General features: G+C 67.7%; 1 protein-coding gene across 3 annotated transcripts in view; it reads right to left on the bottom strand.

Moving 5' to 3' along the window:
- Window positions 1–5,260: 5,260 nt before the first annotated feature.
- OSBPL11 (oxysterol binding protein like 11) overlaps window positions 5,261–6,497 on the bottom strand; it is a 33,700-nt gene continuing 32,463 nt past the window's right edge. For 2 of the 3 annotated variants that reach the window (XM_029071189.2, XM_029071180.2), the window contains exons 13-14: window positions 5,889–6,042; window positions 5,261–5,589 (exon numbers count right to left, since the gene is read on the bottom strand). In XM_029071189.2, coding sequence (XP_028927022.1) covers window positions 5,524–5,589; window positions 5,889–6,042 — 220 coding nt within the window. In that variant the 3' untranslated portion in view covers window positions 5,261–5,523. The remainder of the gene's footprint in view (window positions 5,590–5,888; window positions 6,043–6,497) is intronic. The other variant, XM_029071197.2, reaches the window with a different exon arrangement.

The raw sequence follows: 6,497 nt of genomic DNA, 5'->3' as shown, positions 1-6,497 counted from the left end.
CATTTTACAGATGAGGTCACTGAATGCTCGGCACAGAGTGAGCACTTAACAAATACCAACATTGTTCTTCTTATTCTTATTATTGAACACCCGGCACCGGAAAGGAGGTCGTGAGGTCATCTCGTAGACGTCCCCGCCTGTGGTTCTCCGGGGCTCCCGGCGGGGCCGGGGGAGAGGAGGCAGGTCGGGGCCGGTTTGCCCCCCCCGGGGGGGGGGGGAACGGTGAGTGCCCCCTGCTCATCTGAGCCGGGCCAGGCTGCGGGGGCCACCGGGGTTTGGGGTCGCGCTCGGGGTCTCGGCCCGGCCGCTCTGTAGGCCCGAGGCCTTCGAGGTCAGCAGGGGTCCGAGTCTTCCCCCCCGTCCCCCGGTCTCGCCCCCACGGGGACGGGGAACGGGCCGGACCCCCGCCCCCCGCCCCCCCACTCTCCAGCCGGATCGGTGACGTCCTCGTCTGGCCGCAGGCCGACGTCCCCCGGGGTCCCGGCCCTCCCGGGGTCGCCGACAGCCCCCGTGCGGGGCTCCGGGCATCCCCCCGACCAGCTGGTCGCGGGCAGGGAATGTGTCCGGTGAATCGTACCGTTAACGATGGCATTCGTTAAGCGCTTACTCTGTGCCAAGCGCCGTTCTAAGCCCCGGGATAGATCAGAACAATGCTGGCATCTGGTAAGCGCTCACTTCGTGCGGAGCGCCGCTCTAAGCGCCGGGGGAGATCCCGGGGCGTCGGATCGTCCCACGTGGGGCTCACGGTTTTTAATCCCCGTTTGTCCGGATGAGGTCACCGAGGCCCAGAGGAGTGAGGCGACTTGGCCGAGGTCACGCAGCAGACAAGTGGCGGAGGCGGGATTAGAACCCGCGACCTCGTGCCGCCAAACCACGGAGTTATCGGGTCGTCCCCCGTGGGGTTCATCCCCATTTTCCAGATGAGGTCACTGAGGCCCGGAGAAGTGAAGGGACTCGCCCCCCCCAGTCCCACAGCTGACAGGTGGCGGAGCCGGGATCAGAACTCGCGACCTCCGGCTCCCAAGCCCGGCCCCTTGCCACTGAGCCACGCTGCTCCCCTAATTCTCTGGTTAGTGCTGCAGCGTCTTCTCCCAGACGCTTAGTACAGTGCTCTGCCCTCCGTAAGCGCTCAATAAGTACGACCGACTGGCCGACCGCCCCGTCTCGGCAAACTCCACCTCGCCCTCCCTCTCCCGTAGACCAGAAACCCCTTGGCGGCGAGGGAGCGTGTCCGCCGACTCGGTCGTACTGTCCTCTCCCAGCCGCTTAATACGGTGCTCCGCGCTCAGTAGGGGTCCAATAAATACCAAGTGCCGGGGTAGGTACCAGATGACCAGGTCCCACGTGGGGCTCGCAGTCTAAGTAGGAGGGAAAACGGGGATTGAATGCCCATTCTGCAGATGAGGAAACTGAGGCCCAGGGAGGCGGGGTGACTGACTCACCGGAGGTCCCGCGGCCGCCAAGCGCACGGCGCAGCGGCTGCAGCCCCGGCCCGGGAGTCGGGTGGTCACGGGTTCCGATCCCGGCTCCGCCGCTTGCCTGCTGTGCGACCCTGGGCCAGTCGCTTCACCTCTCTGGGCCTCAGTGACCTCATCCGGAAAATGGGGATAATAATAATCAGGGCATCTATTAAGCGCTTACTACGTGCCAAGCGCCCGGGGGGATACGAGTTAATCAGGTTGTCCCCGGGGGGGGGGGGGGGCTCGCACTTTTAATCCCCATTTTCCAGATGAGGGGACTGAGGCGTAGAGAAGCGAAGTGACAGCCAAGTGGCGGAGCCGGGATTAGAACCCACGTCCCCCGACTCCCAAGCCGGGGCTCTTTCCACTGAGCCGCGCTGCTTCTCTACAGTCCGCTCGACTGTATATATTTTCATTACCCTATTTATTTTGTTAATGGAATGTACATCGCCTCGATTCTATTTAGTCGCTATCGTTTTAAGGAGACGTTCTTCCCCTCGACTCTATCCGTCGCCATCGTGCTCGCTCGTCCGTCCGTCTCCCCCGATCGGACCGCGAGCCCGTCGTCGGGCGGGGACCGTCTCTCTCTGTCGCCGATCTGTCCGTTCCAAGCGCTTAGTCCGGTGCTCTGCACACAGTGAGCGCTCAATAGATACTATTGAATGAATGAATGGGGGGGGGGGGGGATGGAGCGCGAGCTCTACGTGGGACGGGACTGCGACCAATCTAACTTGTAACTACCCCGGCGCTTAGGACATAGTAAGTACCCTAATTATTGCTGTCGGGGGGAGGAGGGGGATCAGAACCCAAATCCTTGGCCTGAATGGCTCGACCTCCCTGGCGCCGAGGGTAACGATAATAACAATGACGTTGGTACCTGTTAAGCGCCTACTATGTGCCGAGCGCCGTTCTAAGCGCCGGGGGAGATACGGGGTCATCGGGTTGTCCCCCGTGAGGCTCACAATCTTCATCCCCATTTTCAGATGCGGCCACTGAGGCACCGAGAAGTGAAGTGACTCGCCCACCGTCACCCAGCTGACAAGTGGCGGGGCCGGGATTCGAACCCAGGACCTCCGACTCCCAAGCCCGGGCTCTTGCCACTGAGCCGCGCTGCCACGGTTTGGCCGGGTGTGGGCAGCGTTAGGGGGCGGGTGATTTTCCCGCCCTCTGCCTCTGCCCCGTGCCACGGGATGGGGTGGGCAGGGTCCGGGTTGTCCATTCCAAGCGCTCAGTACAGTGCTCTGCACATAGTAAGCGCTCGATAAATACTATTGAATAAATGGGCTTTAGAAATATTGATGATAATTGTACTATTTAAGAACTTACCAAGTACCCCTCCCTGCACAGTTCAGAACCCCGTGGACGGAGCTCTTTATTGCCGAATTGGGCTTCCCGAGCGCTCAGCGTAGCGCTCTGCCCACAGTAAGCGCTCAATAAGTACGATCGAATGAATGGGCTTTAGAAATATTAATAACAACTGTATTATTTAAGAACTAAGTACCCCTCCCTCCACAGTTCAGACCCCAGTGGCGTCGCGGACGGAGCTATTTATTGCCGAACTGGACTTCCCGAGCGCTCAGGACAGCGCTCTGCCCACAGTAAGCGCTCAATAAGTACGATCGAACGAATGGGCTTTAGAAATATCAATAACAACAACGTACTATTTAAGAACTCGCTAAGTACCCCTCCCTCCGTTCAGACTCCCACGGTGTTGCAGACGGAGCTATTTATTGCCGAACTGGACTTGCCGAGCGCTCGGTGCAGCGCTCCGCCCACAGTAAGCGCTCAGTAAGTACGATCCAATGCATGAAGGAATGGAGCCCGAGCCCGGGGGTCTAATCCTGGTGCCGCCACCTGTCCGCTGCGTGACCTGGGGCCAGCCACTTCGCTTCTCTGGGCCTCGGTTACCGCCTCTGGAAAACGGGGATGAAGTCCGTGAGCCCCCCGTGGGACCGCCCGATCGCCTTGTATCTCCCCCGGCGCTTAGAAAGGTGCTTGGCACATAGTAAGCGCCTACTAATGGTAATCACTATTATTCTGACCTTCTGACTCCCAGCGGGCAGCCGGGGTGAGTGCGAAACTCGCCTAGGGACACTGGGGGGGTGACCCGGGCGACTCGGGGGGGGGGGGGGGGGCGTGGGACCTAGGGCAAGTCCCTTCGCTTTCCTGTGCCTCAGTTCCCTCGTCTAATGATGATAACGTCGGTATCGGTTAAGCGCTCACTACGCGCCGAGCACCGTTCCAAGCGCCGGGGGAGATCCGGGGTCATCGGGTCGTCCCGCGGGAGGCTCCCGGTTAACCCCCGTTTTCCAGACGAGGTCACCGAGGCCCAGAGAAGCGAAGCGACTCGCCCACGGGCACCCGGCTGACGAGTGGCGGAGCCGGGAGTCGAACCCGTGACCTCTGACTCCCAAGCCCGGGCTCTCTTCCACTGAGCCACGCTGCTGATGACAATAATTGTGGCATTCGTTAAGTGCTGAACTACGCGCCAGGCACCGTACCAAGCGCCGGGGTGGGCACGAGCGGATCGGGCCGGACGCGGTCCTCATCCGTCCAACAGAGGTGAAGACTGAGCTCCGCTGGGGACGGGCTCCAACTCGACTTGCTCCCCTCCACCCCGGCGCTTAGTCCGGTGCCTGGCGCATAGTAAGCGCTTCACCGATACCACGCTTATTTATTCTGGGGGGCACCAGGGGAACCCGGGGGCCGGGGAAGGGCCGCGATCCTCTAGGCCGTGAGCCCGTCGTGGGCGGGGACCGCGTCTGCCGGCACAGCGTCCTCTCCCCAGCGCTCAGTACAGCGCTCCGCACTCGGTGAGCGCTCGATACGATTACCGACGAATGAATCACTCCGGTCGCGCGAGAAGCAGCGTGGCTCCGTGGCAAGAGCCCGGCTTTGGGAGTCGGGGTCAGGGGTTCGAATCCCGGCTCCGCCGCCCGTCAGCCGGGTGACCTCGGGCAAGCCACTTCGCTTCCCCGGGCCTCGGTCCCCTCGTCCGGAAAACGGGGGTGAAGGCTGGGAGCCCTACGTGGGCCGACCGGATTAGAACCCGCGACCTGGCGACCCCCAGGCCCGGGCTCTCGCCGCTCCACCCCGCTGCCTCCCCAGGGCGCGGAGGGCGGGGGGCCCGGCGGGTCCCTCGCCCGCGGGAGAAGCCGGCCCCCGGCATCCCCTCGCCCACCCCCGGCCCGCCCTCGCCCCGGGTCAGACCGAGGCACGGCCAGAGCGGCATCTCTTTATTGTTCCCGGCCCGGGGCCCGCCCGCGAGGCGGAGGGGGGACGTGGGGGCCGGCCGGGCCCGGCCCGGAAGACGACGTCGGGGGCGGCGCGGGCCGGGGACGCGGTGGGGGCGCGGCCCGACGCCCGCGGTCCCCTCGCCCCGGGAAGACCCGCCGATAAAAAGGGGGGGGCGCGGACACGTGGAGGGAGGGAGGGAGGGAGGGAGGGACGGGGAGAGACGGGACGCTTCCGGCCGGTCCACGCGACCGCCACGTCGCGGATGCCGGCGGGGCTCGGCGCCCGGCGGCCCCCGGCCCCCCCCCCCGCCCCGCCCCGGACGGGCCGCCCCCGTCCGACGCCGGAGGCCGGCCGGTCGAGCGGCCGGTCCTCGCCCGGCCCTCGGCGGCGGGGCCGCTCTCCGGCCTCCGAGCCACGGTCCGACCCGGAGGGCGGAGAGGGAATCCCGTTGCCCCCGAGCCGGGGTCCGGCCGCCCGGGGGGGCCGGGGCCCCCCCCCCCCCCGCCCCCGGTTAAAAGCCGGCCCGGCCGGAGCCCTCGCGGGGTGACCTCCGGGAGGAGGAGGAAGGGGGCGAGGGGGCGAGGGGGCGAGGGGGCGAGGGGAGAGGGGAGAGGAGAGAGGCACCGGGCCCCGCCCGCTCCCTCTCTGACACTGATTCCGGCCGGGGTGGGGGGAGGAGGCGAGGGCCGCCCCTCCTCCGCCCCCGCCCGGGCCGACGGGCCGCCCGGTCCGTCCCCGGGACCCCCGCGGCGGGGCGGGAAGCCGGGGGGAACCGCGCGGCGCGGGGACGGGACGCGGCCGTGGCGGCCCAGCGGAGGTCGGGCGGTCAGTCGTCCGGCTGGGGCTTCGGAGCGGTCTTCCCCAGGGGCTTGCGATAGACCCAGCCGTCGCCCTGCGGAACGAGCACGGGGGGCCGGGTGGGGGGGCGGGCGGCGGGAGCGGAGGACCCCCCCCCCCGCCCCCCGGGGCCACGGCGGGGTGACCGGCGGCACCGGGGATCTGGGGAATCGGCCCGGAGCCCGGCCGGGCGGGGGTCCCGGGGTCCGTCCGGGGGAGTCGGGGAGGGAGGGGGGACGGTCAAGGGTGCGGGACGGTGAGCGGGGGGGGCGGGAGCCGGGGACGGAGAGGGGAGATCGGGGGCCCGGGCCGGGGCGCCGGGGGAGGGGGCGGGGGGGCGGGCGCGGGCCCTACCTCCGGCAGGAAGTACTTGGTGTGCCAGGGGGTGCCCGTCTCGGCGCGGTGGCGCTCCTCGCTCCTCTGCCGCTCCTCCAGGACCCGCTTGTGCTCCGTGGCTTTGTCCAGCTCAGACTCCCGCAGGGCCTCGGTCACGCGGCTCCACAGACGCCTAGGTCGCGGACGCGGACCCTGAGGCCCGGCCCGCCGGCGGCGGCCGCTCCGAAACCCGGCCCGGGTCACCGGGCGCGTTCGCGTTGCGTGAGCGGAGGGATTCGGGGCGGGGGACTGTGGTCCCGCCGTCACCCCGGGGGCCGGTCGGCGGGGGGCGTCTAGGGGGTGGGGGCCGGCTAGCCGGGGGACTCTGGGGCCCGGACGTCACCCCGCGGGTCGGATGGCGGCCGACCGGCGGGGGGCACCCGGGGGAACTGGGGGGGGGGGGACGGGACGCGAGGGCAATTCCGGGGGCCGGGGGGGAGGGGGGGGTCCCGGGGGAGACTCGGGCAAGTCCCTCCGCTTCTCTGTGCCCCGCTTCCCTCCTGTGGAAAACGGGGATGGGGACCGTGAGCCCCACGGGGGACGGGGGCCGCGGCCGACCCGACCCGCCCGCATCCGCCCCTGCGCTCG

This window comes from Ornithorhynchus anatinus, chromosome 1, assembly GCF_004115215.2.
Source record: "Ornithorhynchus anatinus isolate Pmale09 chromosome 1, mOrnAna1.pri.v4, whole genome shotgun sequence".
Lineage (NCBI taxonomy): Eukaryota > Metazoa > Chordata > Mammalia > Monotremata > Ornithorhynchidae > Ornithorhynchus > Ornithorhynchus anatinus.
Note: the sequence above shows the minus strand (reverse complement) of the source record. Positions and strands in the feature narration are given on the sequence as shown.